Source organism: Canis aureus, chromosome 11, assembly GCF_053574225.1.
Source record: "Canis aureus isolate CA01 chromosome 11, VMU_Caureus_v.1.0, whole genome shotgun sequence".
Lineage (NCBI taxonomy): Eukaryota > Metazoa > Chordata > Mammalia > Carnivora > Canidae > Canis > Canis aureus.
Window position 1 is genome coordinate 67,704,323 of NC_135621.1, and position 22,012 is coordinate 67,726,334.

General features: G+C 45.4%; 1 protein-coding gene across 4 annotated transcripts in view; it reads right to left on the reverse strand.

The window, feature by feature from the left end:
• SPRED2 (sprouty related EVH1 domain containing 2) overlaps window positions 1–22,012 on the reverse strand; it is a 115,258-nt gene that overhangs the window by 18,702 nt on the left and 74,544 nt on the right. For 3 of the 4 annotated variants that reach the window (XM_077915655.1, XM_077915656.1, XM_077915658.1), the window contains exons 2-4: window positions 12,151–12,328; window positions 4,251–4,419; window positions 2,054–2,118 (exon numbers count right to left, since the gene is read on the reverse strand). In XM_077915655.1, coding sequence (XP_077771781.1) covers window positions 2,054–2,118; window positions 4,251–4,419; window positions 12,151–12,328 — 412 coding nt within the window. Of the gene's footprint in view, window positions 1–2,053; window positions 2,119–4,250; window positions 4,420–12,150; window positions 12,329–15,233; window positions 15,267–22,012 lie in introns of all 4 variants that reach the window. The other variant, XM_077915659.1, reaches the window with a different exon arrangement.

Genomic DNA, 22,012 nt, shown 5'->3' on the forward strand with positions numbered 1-22,012 from the left:
TGCAGGAGTCCGTGGGGGCACTCCCTGGGGGGCTCGGACACCTCACATCAGGTGACCCTCCCGTCCTCCCCGTCCTCACAGTCAAAGGCCTAGGCCAGGCCTGCTTGGGGGTGGGAGGTGCTATTATTAATAGGTCCTTGTTTGTCAACAGATGCTACAAAGGCAAACAGACTTCAAGGTCCACCGGGAGGCAATTAAGCGCGGCTCCTGGGGGCCCGCGGGTGCCTGGCACCAGGGGCTCCGCACACTCGCTCCGGACCCGGACCTGGACCCGGAGGGCCCCGGCCTCCATCACCCTCTCCCTCCCGCCCGCGCCTCTATAAATCACTCCTGGCAGGTAGCTGGGAAGCAGCTGCGAGGGACAGCTCTGCTCTGGAGCACAGGAAGCCACCTTTTAACCCGCCTGCTGTTGTTTGTCTCTCGAAAAACGTGACAAAGGAACAGATGTAAGCAACATGCCAACTGCTGAGGGGATCTGCGGGGCGCTGGAGGAAGCCTGCTCGGCCGCCTCGCGCCAGCCGCTCAATGGGAACGCGGGAGCTCGGCGCCTGACGCCCCCACGCCCGCGCCGTTCGCGCCAGGCTGGGCTCCGTGGCCCTCGGGCAGCTCGCCACCGTGTCCCCTGCCAGCGAGGGGGCCCCTTCCCGAGCTCGGTTCAAATGCCTCCCCCCAGGTCCGGGTCGGCCTCCGTCCTAGAGGCCTTCTCGGGCCCTCCCGGTGGAGCACCCTGGGCCTCGCACCGGGGCCCTTCCCCCAGCCTCCCGTGGGTCACTCTCCGCTCTGTGCAGACCATCCTGCTAGCTCCACGAGGGCTCGAGGCACAGGTTACATGCCTCTATATTCCCAAAGTCGCATTTTTCAAATCCCTGGTTCCATGATGAGTGCACTGGGACACACCTTCAAAGGGCTGAGGCCAATATTTAAAAATACGAAATAAAAACAGCTTATGAAAGATACTTGGGGTAAGTGAAGAACTAGTGGGGAATTCTTAGATGATATAAAATTCCTATTAACTTTCCTAGGTTACAGTCATGACGTCGTGCTTCGTAAGAGAACGCCTTATTTCTAGGAGATGCATGCAGAAGTATTAAAAGAATTAAAGCACTGAGGTTGAACTCGTTTTCAAGTGGATCTGCAAAAACGAGAACGAAAAACAAAAACCGAAACCACGTGCGTGTGCATGGGTAAGTACACACATGCACAGGGAGAGCAAATGGGAGAAAATGTTTCCACCGCTGAATCTAGGTGTTCACTGAGTTGTTCTTTGAATTTTCCTGCGGTGCTTTAAAAGTCTCATAATAGAAAGTGGAAGTAAATGAAATGGAAGAGGAAAAAAAAATGAGAATGCAGAACACGGAAGTATGATCTGGTTTCAGGTGTCTACGTGTGTGTGTCCTGGGCTATAATGTAAATATTTCTTACTAGTGGGTCAAGGAGAAGAGTTGGAAAATGTTGCCCTACAGCTTCCTCGCCGCACCAAGCACACTGCGGGCGTGCAATGAACTATTTGTTAATTAACTTCTAGAAGCATAAGACTTCAATGAAGAAGCAAGCTGAGGAGTCATTTGGTTTCCAGTCATATCCCATTAACTCAAGCTGTGTCAAAACATCCAAGCCTTTTCCTGCCTTAGCATACCTGGGCCTAACCTCAACTCAGCCTTCAGGCTGTTCTTTTTGGACATTTAATTACTCATCAGAAAGGCTATTCTGGGCTTTCCCCTCAGATGCCAGGGAGGGGGTTGTTTAAACAGAAGACTGAGTTGGGTGACCAGGTGTCCTGCAGTTTGCCTTGATTTGAAGTGTCTTGCACAGTAGGGAAGACCATGGACAGATGAGGGAGAGCAGATGCTGCTGTGCCATGTGGCTAATGGGACCACGGCAACATGGGCTCGGCTAGCAGAGCAAAGATCGGGACAAGACGGAGATCTCCCCTGTTGGCATCCCAACGGCAACAGCAAATGCCGAACTCCAAAGTGTCTCTCACACCCTTTAACAAAACCCCTCTCTGACTATTCACCAACTAATCCGGAAGCAAAGGACAAAGGGAACTTACTGTAAAAACGTCATCATCACCAAGCTCAGCTTCGTTATGGATGGTGGAAGATGATGTGGTTGAACCTAAAAAGATCAAAAAAAAAAAAAAAAAAAGAAAAGAAAAAATACAGTAGAATGCATTTCCGAGGATAAGTCAAAGCCAATCATTTAAAAAGAAAAAACGTATTTTAATGAAACCACACTCCGTTCCTTTCGAATGCGAATCATCAGTAGACACACATGACCTGGGAATTAAACGTTTTTCATTCACTCTTCTTTAACAGACTCTAGCTAGGATGTCCCGGAAATCACACCTGCCGACTGTAGCTCTCAGTTAATCCCTCAAACTTCTGCAGGGGCCACTGGCAAAGAAGCACCCAGAGAGGCACCTCGAGTGGGCAGGGGAGCCAGCCCGCTGCTCCGAAGCACAGTGGCCCCCAGCTGGGACCCGCCACAGTCTCCCCGTCGCCTGGACTTAGCTTTCTGGTCTTTTCTTCTGCCAACAAGAAGGGTTGACTGGACGGTTACGACTCTCGCTCTGGAATTCGACACTGGACTCAAAAACCCAGACGGTGGGAGATGCCTTCTGAGCTGACACCCACACAAAGAGGTTCTCTCTCACAATGTTGGGGCATCGGTGAGTTTCCTGTTTCTGCAGGCTGGAAATCTGGGCTCATGCCAGAAAACCCCATTTATTCTATCATGGAATGATCTGGGCATTTACTTGTCCATCTCCTTCTTCACTCCGGTATGCAGATCCATATAACTTCTCTCTCTTCCCCTAACAGTACCCAATACCGTGTGGACCAGCTTAACGGACACTGTTAGTAGCCAAAAGGAAAAACATATTAAAACCTGCCCAAGTGATAGGTATACCGAAAAGGAAATTTCTTCTCTATCTCCTTTTCTTGGTTAGGTCTTTCAAAACGTGCATCTGGAAAATATTCTGCTATTCCATACAATTGGAATTAGAAGTATTGCTCAGAAAGGGATGCGAACGATTTAAATTTCTAACAAAGAGGTTGCAGGAGAAAAAAGAAGTCCCCTGTGCAATTACTACTGATCTTTCAGGAGTTTTCTCTACTTGTTCAATTCTTCCAGTCGATTGGCATTTGCGGAAAGTCTCACAGAAAACCGCTAGGTAGGGCATATACAGAGAAAAAAAAATTACAAGCGAGAGAATCAAATTTGTGTGTAGCTTCAGTGAATGGCATACAGCACAATTCCATCAATAACATAGGAGCTATTTTCTCTGTAAACGTCTAAAAGCTACGTTGAATAACATTTTAAACATTTGCCACCTTATGTCAGACCCATCGTGTGAACTCTGGTCTTTACTGCCTTTCTGGCCATCACATGGTTGTAGCCAAGAGGCTCGTGTTCTAGCCAGAACTCTCTTACTACCGATGTTAAGCGAGTCTTCTTTACAAGATTTGCTTTTTTGCTCTCACCCCGAATCCACAAAGGAGAAAATGCCATCCGAACACTTCAATTCTTAAACAAATGCAGCACACGTTCTTCTGTAATTAACCTCTCCGAATTCTGAATCCGGCTTTCGCCTGCCTTGCTTATTTCTTTCTTCAACAGGGTCCTGGCCATGGCACTTTCCATTCTCTGAATGGATAACTGAACGTGGTGAAGTGCGGACTCCAGAAAAGCCCACGAGAACTGACTGCCCAAGAGCCTTCCAGGCCACAGTCAAATGCAATGTCTACTACCCAGTCACCCACAGACTTAAGGCCTAGACCAAGCCAGGGCTCCAGGAGTCACAAATCGCCTTCCTTTTCGGTGCCAGCCAAACACCCTGGGCTCTCATTACAGGAAGGCAGTGGGAAGATCTGGCGCCTTCTGGGCCCATGAGAATCCATTCTCCATTTCTGAGCCCACATGGACCAGACCAAAGCCATTTCAATAGTCAGAGAAAGGTGACATCTGTCAAGCCATTGACATGCAAGTCCAGAACTTAGCTTTTCAGAGCAGAGTCTACAAACCAAATGGGATCACCTCTTACTCTGAAACCCATCTCCTTACCCCCTATACACTGTCACTTTGCAATTGTTCTCTGTGGAGCTTCCTGAAGTTTTGGCATCTACTGACCGAGCCCCCAGGGCTCCCCCAAATAAAGCACAAAGATAGGATGGCAGACAACTGGAATAAAAAAAGACCTTGGAACATTCCCATTGTCCCCTTAAGAACACAGTGACAAAATCCAGTACCTTCTATGAGGTCTTCGATTGCTTTCCTCACTCCCCTGTCAAAGGCTCGAGCATCCGCAGGGCTTTGGAAAGTAAGTCCAAACTTCCTATTGTCGACCTTCCAGTGATGAAAGGTTGGGTTGGCTTTGGTGTAGACCAAGTCCTTTCTTACATAGCATTCCAATACCACCTGAAGGATCAAAACGCACAGGCTGGTTACTTGTGAAGCAGACACGATGGTGTCTGGTTACAAAAACCCAACTAGGAACCATCCATCGTTGCTGGCAACAAACGAAAACCCTCCAATCCCTGCCTTCTCTCATCTGTGAATCTCTCCATCTTGAAAGAAGCTTTTGCTTGCCTCGTGGACCATCTGCTCTTTGCTGATGGTCCCCCACCCCGTTCGCCTTTGGTAAGCCTCACTGTACCACTTAACGTCCTAATTCTCCATCATTTTAATTCCTCCCACCCGATTGTGGGGGGCACTACGCCAAGGCCCAGCTCTTGGGGGCTTTGCTCCTGTTTCAGGTCTACTACTTCTATGTCAGGGCCTTTGTATTCATGGCTCTCAATCTTCCCTCTTCTGTCCTGATGGGTGTTTCCCAGTGACTTCACATGCAACATGTTGAAAAAATTAACTAACCTGTTCTGAAATTTCTGCCAACTTCCCTTATTTAGCAATGCTGACCTTTCTCTGTTCACGCTCTCCATCTCAAAATCTCCACGCCTGTCTCCGTCTCTTCTGCTTTCTCTATCTCCTGTAGGTCCACTTCCTTTTTACTTTATCTTGTGTATCAACCTCATTTCAGTTGCTCCCACCCTGTAAACTTTGATCTGCATTATTCCAACAATCACGTTTCTAGTGGTCTAGTCCCAGAAATGCCTTTTACTAAAGCTGTGACCTGGAGCTAATTGTTTCAGACCCTTGATTTTTTTTTTTTTTTAATCTTTAAAATGGAAATAACGCCAATGCTATCAACGAGAGAACACAGACACCAACATGCTCGGAAAACACCAAATGAGAAACTTAACAGGGTCACACTTGTTTCCCAGGATATTCCCACCATCACATTTTACTCTTTTATTTATTCCAGTTCTTCCTGTGACCTTCACAATTTGGTACTTGATTTCACAGTATTTTCTAACAGTTTCATGTGCATTAGCCTTGTGCCCTTAACCAAGCTGTAAAAGATCAAGATGCATTACAAAATAACTCCATGTCCAGCACAGTGCTGTTGCTGATAAAGACACCAGAGTTTAATATTATATAATAAAAGAAGCAGTGCCGTCATGTGAATGTAAACTTCATTCTTTATTCACACACACACACACACACACACACACACACACACACACACAAACCAAAATAGGGACAGTATTTACTCCTACGGCTTCATTAGGTATACTAAGATGATTTTGCTAAGTTTTCATTGCTTTGATCTTGTTCTGGCAAAGCTCCACATTTAACAAAATCAGACCTTATTAATTTTAGACTAAGCAGAGGGAAAGAGTAAAAGCCCTGCCTAAATTAGTATAAGTTCAAATTAGAGAGTAACTTTAAATGCAGACAAGTTTCAAGAATACATCTAAGCAAACAGAAATTAAGCGCTGCCTAATAAATGGTCCCCGACTTAATAAATAGATGAGTATAATGGTGACATTGGTATATCAAACGGAGATCCCAGCAGTTCACTTTATCACATTGTATTGAAAGAAGACAAAAGTCCCCTCACATAGTTCTATTTATGATTAAATTGCTTATTATGGCCATTTTTCTCTAAGAATAGTGCAATGATTAAATGTCAGCCCAGCCCCATTCCAAATTGGGGAAATCCAAATAACCAAGGCTTTAACCAACAAATGTTATCTATTTTAGAATTTAATAGTCTCAATTCAAAGTCTCAAAATAAACTTTTTGTAAAAAACAGACTTCCAGTTTCTCTCTATTTTTTTTAAAGTAAACTCTACCCCAACATGGGGCTTGAACTCATGACCCCGATGGGGTCAAGAGTCTCATGCTCTACTGACTGAACCAGCCAGGCGCCCCTCTCCGTGTTTTTAGGGTGAAAAAACATTAGTCTTTGGTTGATGTTTTCCAGGTTCAAAAATTTTCCCAGTGGTAAATTTTCTTAGAGGAGTTACAGAATTCTTAGAAAAGTTCGGCCATCTAAGATCAGTGAGGGCAAGGGGACCCAATACCCTCTCTTTGTGTCCTTGTTACAGGAAAGAACATCATTACCTATCTGTTTAGTGAGAAAAAGGAAAAAGTTCAGATGCTTTCACCTTCGCAGGTATAAACCTTCTAGTGGAGTTTGGCATTAACTCAAAACTTGAGAAAGGCTTTAACAAGTTATCCTTTTAATCGAGATGCACGGGGAGAGAAAAGGGATTATAGATTATCGCTGGGAGCTTTAAAAAAATCTGAGATCCATGAGGGCTCCATGCTTGTTCCTCTCTCCCTCCAGAGCTGGCCACCGCCCGGGGGGGACACAGGGCCAGGCCCCTTCCTGCCCCCTTCTGCGCCTTCTTTCTATGCACGGAAGCCTGCGCGTGAGCCACTTTAAACGCGGCCACACTATAACTGGCTCTGCCGCTTGCCTGTTACCTTCCTGGAGGACGAACCTTGGAGCTGACACAGGGAAGCTCAGCAGGCCACGTAGGATCGCCGGCCGCTCTCCGTACCCTGACGGGCGCTCGGGCTCTGGCCGGTCACTCCGGGGACAGCGCTGGAGCGAACATCCTCTCCACGTCCCCAGTCCTGTCCCGTGCGCTCCTGGGAGGACTGTCCTCTCCTACCCCGACTCGCGTCACGGGGTCCAGGATGGCAAAACTATTATTTTCACAGAGTAAGACCTTTTTTGTTTTCTTTCTTGGCCTTTTCACTCTGAGCATTGCTGGCGAGGACGCGAAAGGCACAGCGAGTGGGGCTGGGGCGGCAGCAGCGCCTGCATGGGCGGGTGGGGGGGGCAGCGAACTGGCGACCGCGGGGCTGGGCTCGGCCACTCGGGCCGGGTGAGGCCAGCTCACGTCGGCGTGTCCTCGAAGCAGTTAGCAGGTATTCAATCGGGACCCTTGAACTCGGCTTTTAGCCTGTGAGGCGAAACGGGAGGCGCACATGATGGGACTGTCCCCTCTGCCTCTGCCTTCAGTGCGCTGGGCGGTGCTGCTCTGCTGGAGAGGAAGCCGGCAGGGCTCCGGGCTCCAAGGATGCGGGACAGGGACGGAAGGGCGGGGCATTTCTCACAGCTTGTCCCGCCTGCTGCATATGGACAAAGACTGTCTCAAGGAAAGGTCCTTGTGCCACTGTTTCGGGTGTGACCTGGACTAACGGCCTTCTTCACGGATCACCAGGTTTCCTTGAAAGAACCACCGGCGGATGAACTACGGTTGACTCGGCCCCGGGATCTGGCAGATACTTTCTTGAAAAGGAACACGGCGAGCCCGTCACTTCAAGGCAAACAACTGGAGGCATCTGTTGCCGATACTAAAACCTGCACTTTCCAGTGAAATTAGAATTTTGGACAGCTTCCCATCATTTAACTTTTCTAATGATATTAGTGGTGATGTTGAGAAATGTTGACTTTCTGATACTATAGAGTTAAATGTATCAACATCTGGAAGATCTGCGGCACTCAGTAAACCATTATTTTTCAAATGACATGATGTTACAAAATCAGGGATGGGTAAAAGGTCCACTCAAAGTGAAAGATAAACCAGTAGATTTTACTGTAACAGTATGAAAAGTTCATCAATGTGGATTCAGATCACACATCTCAGAAACTACTTACTCCAAGCCGAGTTTTGGTGTGGTATCCAAGTACATCTACATCTAATATCCTGAAAAGGCTATTAATATTTTTCTCCCTTTTTGAACTACTCATCTGTGTGAAGCTGGGTCTTCCTCATAAACTTTGACCAAAACAACAAACGGCAACAGCTTGAAAGCAGGAGTAGATCTCAGAATCCAGCAATTCCCTATTAAGTCAGATATTAAGAGATTCGCAGAAATATAAAGCAATGCTACTCTTTTTCTCCAATTGTTTTTATTCTGGAAAATAGTTATATAGTGACTTGTAAGTAATTTTTAAAATTTAGATTTTAATTTCTAATATGGTAAAAATAAGTAGCTATACCTCAAAAAATGAAAGCCTTTTAGGGGCATCAATACATTCTTAGAGTAAAAAGGGATCCTGGGACCAAAAAATGAGAAACTTTGCTTTCCTTAAATCTTTGTGTCTAAGTCTAACACTCTAGGATTGGGTTTAAATATGAAATTGCAGGTTAAAAAGTACATACATTTAAAATGAACATCCTGCCAAATTGTCGCCCAAAGAGCTCTACCAGCTGGAACTCCCACCCAACGTGCACGTATGCTCACAGACCTGCACATGTACAACGAGTGGAATGACCAACCTTTTAGATTGTGATTCATCTTCACAGGGTGGTTTCTCATGGGATGTAAGGAGTAAACTTCTCTACTTTATCTAAAATAATTCAACTCAGAAATTTTACATTTATATATCATTTCTCAGGAAAACTTAATTGTCCCAGCTTAAAAAAAATTATCCATATAACCATTTCTGAATGAATGTCTGGAACACAGACTGTCCACATCGAAACAATGGTAGTTCTGTTCGCAGGCTTCAACTTATAATTCAAATAACAACAAGAACCAAAGTGCTAAATTCTAGAACTGCACTACGTTGGGAAAACTAGTGATAATGCTGTTTCTATCAGAAAAAGTCATTTCTGGTCCTAGTTGGAATACTACCAACTCTGATATACTATCCATCCAAAAATGATCTCCACCCTCTCCTCACCATTCCACCACTTTGTGTGTGTGGGGGGAGGGGGTCCTTCAACAACCTATGCCATCTGGAGGCTCCCATGTGGGGTTCATGCCCTCTAATAGGCAGCTTGGAGGCCAAAGGAGTCACCACAACTCCAAAGGGTGTGTGTGTGTGTGTGTGTGTGTTGTGGGACAGGGCGGGGGTGGTGGGGGTGTCAGAGTTAAGTACCACCAAGTAGAAGAGTCCAGAATTTCCCAGAGTGTAAGGGGTAGAGAGATGGAGAAGCACTGGGTATATGGGGGTGTGTGATTTCAGTGTGAGGGCATCTAAAAGTCTGGAAGTGTAGAGTCACAGAATATAAAAGGGCACAGCAAGAGAAATGGAGTGACAGAGAAACATGACAGGGTGGGGAGGATGGGGGGATGAGGCACACAATCCTTGTACCATAGCAACAAATAATAGGAGTTGGTCCACAACCAGGACTGTCGTATTACCATGTAGAGTTAATGTGAGGGCCCAGATTTTGGCCTTATAATGAAATGGTTTCTAATGTAGGCTCTGCTAATGACCACATGCTTAAGACCAAGGAAATGGATCACTTCTTGGAGCCTTGAGTTTGCCCACTGCAAGGTGGAGATAAAAAGTATCTTCCTCCTTCCGAATGTTACAGGAATTTAACTGAGGTTTTATTTTACATAAAGGGCCTTGACCAAAATAGTAAAAGTTTACAATTATTAGGTACAAGTCAGTGGTTACATACAAGTTTATAATTATATTTCTAAAACAAAGGGGCTGGATGAGACAATCTAAAGGCCATGCTACGTTGACATATTCTCTGACAAATTGTGAAACTATCAAGAAAAAATAGATCTAAAAAGACTTCGCTGCTCAGGCACGATAATTTGCTAACACAAAAGTAGTAATAAAAATAAAAAGGGAAGAAGTGGAAAAAAATCCTATTAAAATTTTTGTTGAAAAGGAACACCAAAACAAAAAAGTAAGCAACAAATTATAAGAGTATTTGCAGTAAATATGGCCGATGAAAAGGAGTATCTTTCTTATAGGAGAGGGCATGTATAGCAAGGAGAAAAATAAGGCCCCCAACAGATAAATAAGCAAAGGACACGACAGATAATTCATAGCTGTTTAACAAGTAGAAAAACATCAATACCATTAGTGCTCAATGACATGATACCACTCTTACTCTGTCAAATTGGTCAAGACTTAAAATATAGGACCCTCCATGTGTTAAAGGAAATTCTCATCCATGCTGGTAGCAGTTCTTTGTACAAGTATCCAAAGCCATACAAATTTGACGCTCTAAATTATTCCAAGAAAATAGTAAATGTGGAGAATGCAGGTAGGTAATGCTGGGTGGGTGCGTGGGTGGGTGCCAGGGAGGAAAAGCACCGTAACAATGATAATAACCCTAAGGAGATGATCAAATAAACAATGTTGCATCAACCTGATACCAGCAACTAGAAAATTTGCTAAGGCAAAGCAAATGAGATACAAAATTGTTGGCAAGCTCCAAGTCAGAGCTATGTAAAAATAAAAATAAGCACATCAGGGAGAAACTACTAACGGCAGTTGTACACATGTGACTTTGGCTCAGTTTTAGGGTCAAAGTGACAGGTATCAAATACTGGTTCCAGGTCCGAAGGATGGGTCCCCCAAGAACAAGGGGAATTTCTGAATCTCAATTTTTTTCACTTATAATTATCCAGGCTATTGTAAGGACACGGTGATGTCACCTAACTAAAGGGCTAGTGTTGTATTTAGCACATGGCAGATGTCAGCTAAATGGTAGTTATCTTACTTTCTTACTGGTAGCGTGGTCATATTGCCTTTATTGAGAATATATTGCAAATAAGGACATTTTGATTATTTGATTAATGGGTAGGGAATTTCCTGAATGGACACCCTTCTTAAAATGAGCTTATGTTCTCCCTTTTAAACTTTCATTCATCTTCTTTCTGGAAACGAATCAAGTGTGAAAATAGCATTTCTGTTAATCTATATATAACATTTACAAATTGTCCTGTCTTATCTATTTGGTAACTTTTTTAAACAGAAAGAAGTGGTTGCAAAAGAAGATTACATTTGTACATTTAACACATAAAACTCAACAACACGCTCGCTGTCAAGGGTCTCAGACGTAACACGGACGTTTCCTGTGGAATCTTGCTATTTTCCCTGGTGAGATCCAATACGATCCTGCACGTTGTGAAGCAACAGTTGGCTTCTCAGTATAGACTCCAGGATCAAACAGGACAGAGAGGAGCAATGTTCAGGTTCAAGGCCACCAATTAAAAATAGGCTCGGACATTCAATTTTTCTTCGCATCATAGATTTCTTCCTAACTTAAACCTGGACACCCAAGTTCTTTCGTGGAACTGTAGGTTATGAACTACCAATGCTCCACTCGTGAAAGAGTAACGATCACTCTCCAAAGTACGTATTTAATAAGCATGTAGAATTATTAGAGATGTGTGATACCACTACTTTTATCCAAACATGTTTTATTCATTAGTGTATGAAACCAAAGCTACAGTATTTTTTCAATAAACAGTACTGACAAGTAACCACATGTCGGGTGACATTCAGCCTTCGCACCTGACCTTTTACCAGCCAAGCCTTGATGGCATGCTCCACGAAGAAACCCTACATTTAAAAAAACAAAACAAACAAGACAAACAAAAAAACACGAAGAAAAAAAAAAAAAAACCCGACCTCACAGCTCCCGACAGTGTGATTCAAAACAAAGAACACACTTCTGTTTTGAGTATCTTGTTACAGTGACAGAAAGACAGCGGAATTAATCAAAGACGCACAAAGACAGCCAAATACACGACTTCTAAGCACCTGCGGTGTCTGGAGTGTGGTAAAAAGTGCCTCCGCAGGAAGGCCAGGGTTTTGCATTTGACAACAGCTCCAGAGCTCTAACTTCCGAAGCTTTCACAACAGTTTGAAGTCAGAGAAATAAGGGGTGGGGGTGGGGACACGGGGGGGGGGGGGGGGGATGACTGTAACCACCACCACCAAACCTATGAGAAGAGGGCTATGATTAAACATAAAGCAATCAGTCGTTTGCTGATTTAAAAACCCATGCGTTGCATGTCTGCCATTACCAGTTTGTCTTTCTGTCGTTCACCATGGATGAGAAAGCCGCTTCGTCCATTGCCTTCGGGGTGCATGACCTTACAGACCCCCACGCGACTGATCCCGCCTCCTTCCTGTGGGAACCATCCCCCGCTGGAGTCATCTCTGGTCATAACCACAGCCTTGACACGCACAATATAGCTGTCACTAAAACGACAACAAGAAGAACGGGGCATGACAATGGTCTGGCAGCTGCAGGACATGTTTCACAATGCAAGGGGACCACCAGCCAGCATGTTTCTGGACTCATCGAAAGAAAATCAATGCCTCGCAGCAACGGTAAAGGGTAGCTTCTCAATGTAAGGGGGGGAAACCCAACACTTAAACTAAACACACGGCAAATATACATTTTTAAAGACACCCAGTAATTCTTAAAAAAAATTGTGAGTCTTTGAAGACATACGCAGGCATAACATTCTCTAGTTTCTGGGCTGTATTAATAAAATAAATGAGCTCATTGCTGTAATTTGTTATCTGTAAGTTAGGAAAGACAAACCTATTAACTTAAGAGGATATTACCATTTCAACCCTTAAAACTTAGTTTACAATGAATGGCCTAGGCTTAACATTTTTTTTAAAACTAATAATCTTTTGATTTAGCACAAGAACAGGATAATTCCCTCCCGAATCGCACATTCACCATGCGATCATGTATGTAGGTGGGAAAGCATTTCAGTCCCAATACCCTCTACACATGTGTTGCCTTCTGTTTATGATTTTATTTTTTCCAGTCTAAACTTCAATTTCGCAAGAAGTTCTTTTGCACATTTGCCAAAAATCCTCTTTCTTCTCCAGAGACCAACTCTAGCTCTTTTCATTCTTCATCGTTTTTGGGGAAACGCGCTTGGGTGTCTCGGCAAGGCCCTTTAAATTCTCATTTGCTGTTTTCTTTCTTTGGACAGAATTCATTTTTTTACTCATTCAAACATATATTCACATCTTCTATATGCCAGGCACTGGGCCAGATTCTGGGGGAAATAACGATGCAGAGTAACACAGAAGGCCTTCTGTCCTCGGGACTGAGGGAAGACCCTCGGCCACCCCCCACGCCAGCCAGCGCCCGGCCACTGCCATCTCCAGTCTACCAGAGGCCACCGCCCTACACCCCTGCTCACCCCGCACTCACCCAGGTTTCCCGTGACTCCCTTGTGCCTCAACTTTTCCTGTGACTCTACTCCCCTCCACCATGCCTCCGTGCTCCCTGATACCTCCTTATCATTCCTTTCATTTTTAAAACAGGTAAAATACATATGAGATAACATTTTACCTTTTAATGGTGCGAGTCTGGGGCACCAAGTACACTGCCATTGCTCTGCAGTGTCGCCACCATGGTCTCCAGAACGATGGTTTTCATATTCCCAAGCTGAAACTGCAAACCCATTCAACACTAACTCCCCGTACTCCCCCCACCCCACCCAGCTCTGCAATCACCATTCTACTTTCTGTCTCTATGATTTTGACTGCTCTGGGTACCTCACAGAAGTTCCTTCCACTTTCTTAACCTGAATGGAAGCGTGTTCTGGGGCTGAGCTCCTGGGGCCCACGACTTGGGGCCACGGTCTCTCTCCTGCATCCCTCCACGCTAAGCCTAGAGGTGGGGCGAGGTGGGGCGAGGTGGGGCGGGGTAGTCCGGGCTACTGGCGTGCTCTCCAGTTCCTCTGAGACTCACAGGTCTGACCATGCCCCCAGTACCCTCCTTTTCAATCTTCCACAGACCTCTGGGCCACATCCCTTCCCTCATTCCAGGAAGACATTTACAAACTGTCCCTCCATCTCTCCACCATGATCCCTGCTGTGATTCTTGGTAATTTCCTTATTCATACAGAGGACATTTTTCTTTGGCTTCTTAGTTTCTGGAACTCTTCCTCAACGCCCTTGTCTTACCCCCAACCTATGTAACCCAAGCCCAGGTCACACAGCGACCTTGTCATCACCAGTCTCTGCATCACTTCCTTAAACTCAACCTCAAGCATCCTGCTCTCCAGCTACCACTTCCCAACTTTGCAGCTCACTCTCTCCACATTCCTACAAGTCTTCACCCCACTGGGACCAACCATCTATCGCTCTGACCACGTCCCCCGACCCCATATCTTTCATGTTCTCACTCGATTCACTGCTCAATTTATGTTCCATAATCTATCACAACACGCTTTTGTACAAAAACAACACATCACCCTCTCTTTCTTCACTGTAATGCTTGGTGAGACCCCAACCCTGGTGAAATTCTACCATCTACTTACTTAACTCCATGCCCCACCCAGGCTGTTGAACACGACTTTGTTCATAGGTCTTAGTTTTATTTTATTTCTTTAAAAGATTTATTTATTTATTCCTGAGAGACACACAGAGAGAGGCAGAGACACAGGCAGAGGGAGAAGCAGGCTCCATGCAGCGATCCTGGCCAGAACTCCGGGATCACGCCGGAGCTGAAGACAGACGTTCAACTGCTGGGCCACCCAGGTGTCCTTTTGTTGTTGTTGTTGTTGTTTTTTAAGACAAAGGTCTAGTTTTAATGTCACTAACCTCAAGTGGGCTCGTAAGTGCCCCCCAGCATGCTGATACATTTCCCTCATCTGTCCCCAAGAAGATCATTTCATAGGTCCACCTAGCCTGTCCCTCTCGGATGATGGATGAGCTTCCTTTAATTGCCCTGGGGAAATAGGCAAAGTCAGAAGGGACCTTGCACCTGTACCCACTATTACTCTGCACCAGTACTCTCTGACTCTCTCCTTTAACTATGGCTAAACCATCCATAGCCCAAGCCAGGGCCAACCACCCTACCTAAAATTCGTCTAGGGCCTAATAGTGCCCAAATTCACATTTTCACCCAGACCTCTTCCCTGAGCTTCAGGTCAGTAAAATCAACTGCCTAGGGCATCTGGCAGGCATCTCAAGCAACATGTTTCAGATTGAACTCTTAATTCTCAATATCTTCTTATTCTACTGGGTTGTCTCCTGGATATACAGCCAGAACCTACTTTTTATTACCCCCATCGACACTGCCCTAATCCCTGCTACCATCATGTTTCAGACTATTTCAACAGCCTCCTACCTGGCCTTCCTATGTCCACACGTGCCCAACGTCCTAAGAAAATAGAAAGGTGAGTCAGATTATGATACTTTCCTCAAACAAACCATCAAATAGCTTCCTACATTACTCCGAGTAAAAAAATCAAACTCAAGCACTTATCACTCTCTTCCTTGTTCTTTCTACCTCAGTCCCATTGCCCTCGTCCTCCATATTAAGCACACTATGACCTCAGGGCCTTGGCACTTGCTATTTCCCCACACACACCCTTCTCTCCCCACTAACTCAGCTCATTTCCTTATTTCATTCAGGTCTCTGCCCAAGATTAATTCATCAGGGAAGATTCTCTGCTTTATATACAGTAACACCCTCCAATCTCTTAAATCTTCTCATCCTTCTTTATCTTTCTACATGCTACTAAAACAACATCCACCCTATTTGCCCACTTTTCCCAACTAGAATGTAAACTTCATGGAGCAGAGCCTTTGCGCTTTTTGTTCACTGCTACATTCCTAGAACCCACAGCATGTGTTTTATATGTGGTAGGCTGTGGAATGAATGGGCTAGATATATAATATTTACATATTTAAATATTAAAAAGTTATTAGTAGCTAGCAAAATCTCCAAGAAAAAAATATTCATAGCATGCATTTTTTAAAAAAAATTTATTTATTTATGATAGTCACACAGAGAAAGAGAGAGAGAGAGAGAGAGAGAGAGAGAGAGAGAGAAGCAGAGACACAGGCAGAGGGAGAAGCAGGCTCCATGCATCGGGAGCCCAACGTGGGATTCGATCCCGGGTCTCCAGGATCGCACCCTGGGCCAAAGGCAGGCACTAAACCGCTGCGCCACCCAGGGATCCCAAGAAAAAAAATATTCAATACTCATTCGCTTATCAGCCAAAATAGCTTAGTTGGGATAGGATAAAGATTTCATTAACAAGAAAAGTAAATTTAATAATCAGGTGGTGTCTCTCATTAATCCGCTCGTCTCATGATTCAAACCCATATTCCTAATCTCTTGATAACATTCATTTAGATTAGTTACATGCAGAAAAGTTGAAAATACATTCCTCCCCCTCCCACCCATACTCCATTCATTCTAGAAAAACTAAAGGTCCCCAGAATTTGTAACTCTCCAAGATGAAACACACGGCTTTCTCAGATCTTCTGGGAACGTACTATGGGTTCATCCTGATAGGAAATGGCCAAGGTGAATATCTGAAACTCTACACACCTCTTGTTAAAACTTTTTTTTTTTTTTTTTACATTTTTTGTGTTGCAGCTGTCTGCTGTCTCCTTTCCTTTGAGGGGATAAAGTAAACAGGGAAAAAGGGAAGTTGGCATTACTTATGTTGGTGCCATGAACTTACTTCCAAAGAGTATTCATTTATTGGAGATTAAAAAAAAAAAAAAAAAGGGATCCCTGGGTGGCGCAGCGGTTTGGCGCCTGCCTTTGGCCCAGGGCGCGATCCTGGAGACCCGGAATCGAATCCCACGTCGGGTTCCCGGTGCATGGAGCCTGCTTCTCCCTCTGCCTGTGTCTCTGCCTCTCTCTCTCTCTGTGTGTGACTATCATAAATAAATAAAAATTAAAAAAAAAAAAATACTCCACCCCTTGGCCTCCAGACTACAGGAGCTGCTAATTCTGGTCTTTGCTTGCAGCCTGCCACATTCTCTCTGGCCCTAATTCCTCCTGTGTCCCTTCCCAAGAGCATAGACCTCTCTGTGATGGGGTGTGCGTGCTGGGGGGTGGGGAACAGAGCCCCCCCAGCCCATCTTCTCCAGCAACAACCCCATCAGCCAGCATTAAGGGAGGCATCTGGCTATTTAAAACAAGCCAGGGGATAAAGTGTTGCACTAAAAGCTGTGAAGGATGTCTGGATAATCCAGCTGCATGGCCACATGCCAACTGCTTCCTATCTGTGCTGTATTTATGTTACTCAGGCACTTCACCCCACCCAGAACAGAAACATCAGTGAACTCAACTACCAAAAAGGTATACGGGACGAAAACTCCCTTCCTACCTTCCCTCTGTCTCTTTCTGGAAAGAATTAAACAACATGTTTAAGCCAGATGTTGGTTTGTTTGGGGGAGGATGAGACAGGAAGGGCAAGGGCAGATTAGTTTTTTTTTTTTTTTTTTAAATTTGCACAGGGAAAAAATGGTGCTGGTATGCTTCAGAAGAAATTTTTAAAATGCTATTATTGTCAAAAATAACAAAATTAAAAAAAAAATGCTTCTGCAAGCAGCAACTGCTTAAACCAGTGTAAGTCATTAGGATCTGGTGAAGTTCCACGTGTCGATCTAAATACCAAATGAATGGAGGCCTAGTGTCTGAACTGGAGCTCAAGTGCCCCAAAGACTCCGTGTCACTACATATGGGACCTGACTACTACCACCCAAACAGTATCATACTCTTTCAGTGCATTGTGAGTAAAAGTGGCTTTTATGACTTGAACTGGAGACCTGCTGTTTAAAGGTCATTTCTTTGAGGAAAAAGCTTTGCATTCCAAACACATGGGCTTATCTGTAAAAGTAAGATTTGTTCTATGATCTGTCAGTGTGCAACAGAGGGTGGGGACATCCTATGGCAGGATGGGGAGGCAAAACAATTTCAAAACTAGATTTTTTTTTTTTTTATTTGGAGGTGTGGATTCCAAGGGGGCATACAGCAAGGTCTGGGTCTTTGGCTTTTATGTTCTAAGTTCTCTTCCAGATTCAAAGCAGGCCCTGCCTGGCCCACAATATAGAAGTAAACAAAGCAAACAAAGGAATCGTAGGACTTGGTGATGAGGCACCTCGGTCTGTAAATGCCATTCAGAGCCAGACAGGTTCAGTGGCACCCTGACCTCCGTAGCTGAAGAATCCTCTGGTGGAGCTTCAGGTTTCCTCATCTGCAAAAACCCCAGAAAGGATAGACCTGCTGGCATGTCTCAGGGGGTGAGAAGCGTGCTAGAGGCCAAGTGCTCGACACTGGGAAGTTCAGTAAGTTGCAGCCATCATAATTATTTTTTGCTAAACGTCTGACTTTGGGGACAAAACAGGTCCTCTGAAGACCAGCTCCCCTGGCCACAAAGGAGTGGGTTTCCAGACGGCTGGCCCTTTTCAGCTGGCAGAGAGCAGAGTAGCAGGGAGACTGTCAGGCCCTTGACAACACAAGAAAATCCCAAAACGGAGCTCCTGCAGTTGTCAATGCAAGTCGGATTTCTAGACACTTGGTTTGAGGCTCCGTTTCGGGCACACCTGTAGAGGAAAAGAATTCCACCTGCCATGTGCGAGGCGGTGCCGTGCTCCTGCCCCTGCCCCGCTCGGCCCCAGGGACGGAGCCTGGGCCCCTTACTCGGCCCCCAAAGTGCCCAGGGCCCCTGCCTCGGGGCCAGCGCTCATCTGCCGAGGTGGCTCCTTTCTCTCCCCATTCTGCTCAGCATGCCTGCCCCCTTCCTTCCCGCTCGCCGCCACCAGACCCGGGGCGGGGGGGGGGGGGGGGGTTATTAGCCGGGATCCTGGCTCTCAGGCCCCCTTCCCCTGCACACCCGGCGGCTGCCCGCTGAGCCAAATACGACACAGGTCCTCCAGGGGAGCCAGGCGCACTGTCCCCTGCCCCCTCTCATCCTCGTGCCTATAGATTTTACAGAGTCTTCGATGTTATTGATCATATGCGTATATCAAGTATTCTATGTGTGCAGAAATAGGAAATACAGGCCTCGTCATTTAAAAAAAAATTAGAATCGGGATGCCTGAGTGGCTCAGCGATTGAGCATCTGCCTTTGGCTGAGGGCGTGATCCTCGAGACCCAGGATCAAGTCCCCCACATCTGGCTCCCTGCATGGAGCCTGCTTCTCCCTCTGCCTGTGTCTGTCTGTGTGTTTCTCATGAATAAAGATTAAAAAAATAAAAAAATAAAAAAAATTAGAATCAACAAATTATTTCAGCGGAATCAAATGCACCGAGAAGCCAGATATTGGTCATATGCTATTTAAGCAGGTGGTGGTTTCAGGAGGGGTGACACTTCAGTGAGTACCAACTACTTTATTTTTTAAAAGTGGACTGCTCTGGTCTCAGAAATGTATACATTCTCAAATTACAGGCAAGAAGTTATCCATAATGTAGTTCTGTGCAGGGTGGTAACACAGTTTTCAGCTCTGTACCAGCCACTAGAGGTAGGACACTTGCTCTGTCCACCTAATGTCTACTAAAATGTGGAGTCTGTACAGTTAGGCCACTATAGAAAACCGTGGCACGAAAAGCCCACTAAACATGCTAGATCTTGGCAGCAGCCAATTCTGGCAAAGCCATCAGCTCTCCTCTCAAACACCGATGAGCAGGCATTAGAAGCATAGAAGGAATTTTCTGAATGTCCAACATTTGCTTCATAAAGAAAACTGCTTTGCAGGATATTGGAGATGGGGAAGCTGAAAAGTAGGCTAAGATCGCTTAAGAAAAAGCCCTCCCTACAGTTACTGAACATCTGTGACATCAGCCACACAGTCGTGCTGGGGACTGCCCTACCCCCGTGTCTGCTGGGAAAAGGACCCACATACTCGAACAGGTACTAACACCATGATTTTGGACGCCTGGTGTCAAAGCACTCTCCCCAGGGCCAGATTTACCGAGACAGGACATCTTCATTGTACTGCTGCTTCTCTGAGACGCCACAGCTCATCTCGCCCTTGCAGAGAGCAAAGCCCCCAGAGGGTGTTACGACAGAGCTGTTCTATGTTCTATCTGCAGGGCCAATGCAGGTGTCTTAAAAATGGTAATGTAATGAGTTTCCAGGAACGGAACCCCAATATATAAATGTGGTACCCAAAAGGTCATGGTAGTAGTGGGTGCTTGTCTTACACTGACTTCATCCAGGAACCAGCACAGGCTCCAAGCCTGGGGTCCCATGGGAGCCCCAGAGGGGTGTGAACAGGTTCTCCTCCTTTACTGTGTGCTGGGCTCAGAACCCGTGAGCGAGGGTATGAGAAAATGTTTGCGGAATCCCCACGTTAGTCTTGTCTGCTGTTCTGCAAAGTCACTAGAGCCCTCCAAGTCCCCCCCTCGGAGGGGGAGGTATGGGGCACGTCCCTTCCCATCCTCAAATGCCACATATGAACACAGCATCTTTGTTGTTTATGCTACCTAGCTACACTGAAGCGTATAAATAGACTCACTCACCCACACACCATTTTCTAATGCACATAATGGAAAGGGTTGCTTTCTCCATTATTGTGAAGGACACTGCCAGCAAGACTGGGTGTTCGAAATACGAACGATTATTACTTTTAGTAATCTTAAAACCAAAGCTCACAAGTTCATTAGATACGGCCACTGGTATTTCTACGTTCCTATCGACACTGAATACAAAAATACTCCTTTAGAAAAAGGATCGCAAACTCCTAGTTGACAAAGCCAGTGAATGAATCTAGGCTTCAAAATAAATGCCCATACCCTGAACAGAGTGCCAATTTAGCCTGCTCCGTGCCTCTGTAATATCTTCCTTTAAGTTACAACACTGTAAATAGACACATTTTCTAATCTCAAGTGCTACTTTACACTTTCCGGCCTTAAGAGCCAAAGCAGCACATGCACTGGACATTCTGGCACATTCTCTCTCACACGGGGCCAAGGCACCTGCCCTGTAGATGTTCTCAGGAATGGACGTTCTGCAGGGCTGGCCCACGTGGAGGGTACCAGGCAGCGTGCCATCCACCGCTCTGTTCCCTCTTTCTTTGCTGCTCTGTCTGGTGACCCGTAATGGCCAAGGAAAGGAAATGAAACAAAGACAGAAAAAGGACAAAGATCAAGACTGGACGTTAGACTCATACGCTTTACACTGGCTTAACAAGGCCTTTGAGGAAATAGTTGAGGAAATACCAGAGGCACTGAGGGGTCCTCTGACATCCTTGCAGCCTGGGAGCACTGCCCTGGGAGCACACCCGACAGTTCCACCAGGCTGGAAAACCGGACAGCCGGCCGAGGCCAGGGAGAGCCTCTGCGCCCCGACCTCAGCCAAGAGCCCCCAGTCTAAGGGCCAACCTTTGTGGTGTGTGAACAGAAGGTGGAGATGCCCACAGCAGTGCGTGGGCCTGCCAGCAATCACCTTTCTGAGTTTCCTTCCCAGCAAGGTTTACAAAGTTATATTAAACTCAGTCCACTGTACTGAGCTCAAAATGAAATTTTTCATTTCACCTCTAACTTTCATCGCCTGTAGTTTGAACAAGTATGAATCCTCCACAGGAAAAGAGTGATTCGGCTGGATCCTACTTATCCTGTTCTTGGGGTTTTTTTTTTTTCTTCTTCTTCTGTAAAAATCTTTTGATTTAATATATCAAATGTCTTAGGAATGGAGCTGTAGTTTTGAAAAACAACAAAACTTTTCCTGCCAACATTTAAACCCGGCACTTAGGGGCACCTGGGTGGCTCAGTTGGTTGGGCATCTGCCTTTGGCTCAGGTCATGATCTGATGTCCTGGGATTAAGCCCCACATCCCCACATCCCTGCTGAGAAGGGAGCCTACTTCTCCCTCCACCCCTCCCCCTGCTTGTGCTCTCTAATAAATAAAATCTTAAAAAAAAAATAAAATAAATATACCCAGCACTTAAATTCAGCAGCCACAAGAATACTAAATATATAATATCCGTGATGAGGAGTTGCTTACAACTAGGGCACAATAAAGATAAGGCATGAGGGCTGTTCTGCTAATATACAACCTAAAACCATAACACTGGGCAGTTTTAAATCTGGCAAATGAAGTGTTTGCTGAAGTAAATCTTAACTTTGCACGCGAAAAGGCAATTTCAGAAGTTGTATCAAAGA